We start from the raw sequence: 794 nt of genomic DNA on the forward strand, positions 1-794 counted from the left end.
CCTTAACCAACTGTTCCACGACCCTACTCTGGTCCTGGGAACAGTTCTTTTTAATGTGGCCTGGTTCCAGGCACAGATGACACTTGGTAGGGGGGGGGGCGTCCCTCAAGTATCACTAGATGGAAAACAAAATAATACAGAACAAAACAAAAAAAAATATGAAAAGTTAGAAGATCAGGGTGTGGCAATATGTGAGAGAGAGAGAAAGGGAAAATGAAGGGGAGAGAGGAGAAAGTTGAGAAAGGATGAGGACAAACGATTAAGAGGAAAGGAATGAAGGAACAAAGAAGATGGAGATGACACTGAAAGGGAAGAGAGAGAGAGAGAGAGAGAGAGAGAGAGAGAGAGAGAGAGCAGAGTTGAGAGAAAGAGAGGGAGAGAAGAATAAAAACAAATCATTGAGAAAGAGGAGAAAGAGAAATGAAAGAAAATCTGGTTTGCATGGAAAATCTCTGAAAATAATTAAAAATAAATAATAACGAAGAACAGAAAAGAAAAATTGAAATAAAATGCAAATAAAAATACATAAACGATAATGAAAGGCAAAAAAAAATATGAAGAAATAAAATAGTGATTTGGGAGGGTTAAAATACCTAATTGCTGGACGTTGTTCCATAATAAATGGCCAAAATAACACCAATGAGAACAATAACAACAACTAAAGTCACAAGAAGACAACATTTTTTCTTTCGAACTTTGGTCTGTGGAAAAAAAATAGAAAAACAACAAAAAAAGAAGAAAATTTAGTGAATAACTTGCGTGGTGCATGCTGGGAAATAGCAATAAAATGACAT

General features: G+C 35.6%; 1 protein-coding gene across 3 annotated transcripts in view; it reads right to left on the minus strand.

The window, feature by feature from the left end:
• LOC106873344 (syntaxin-7) overlaps positions 1–794 on the minus strand; it is a 24,033-nt gene that overhangs the window by 4,527 nt on the left and 18,712 nt on the right. For 2 of the 3 annotated variants that reach the window (XM_014920671.2, XM_014920670.2), the window contains exon 11: positions 594–701. The exons of the other annotated variant lie outside the window; for it this stretch is intronic. In XM_014920671.2, coding sequence (XP_014776157.1) covers positions 594–701 — 108 coding nt within the window. The remainder of the gene's footprint in view (positions 1–593; positions 702–794) is intronic. 3 annotated transcript variants of the gene reach the window in all.

This window comes from Octopus bimaculoides, chromosome 28 (assembly GCF_001194135.2).
Source record: "Octopus bimaculoides isolate UCB-OBI-ISO-001 chromosome 28, ASM119413v2, whole genome shotgun sequence".
NCBI classification, from domain to species: Eukaryota; Metazoa; Mollusca; class Cephalopoda; order Octopoda; family Octopodidae; genus Octopus; species Octopus bimaculoides.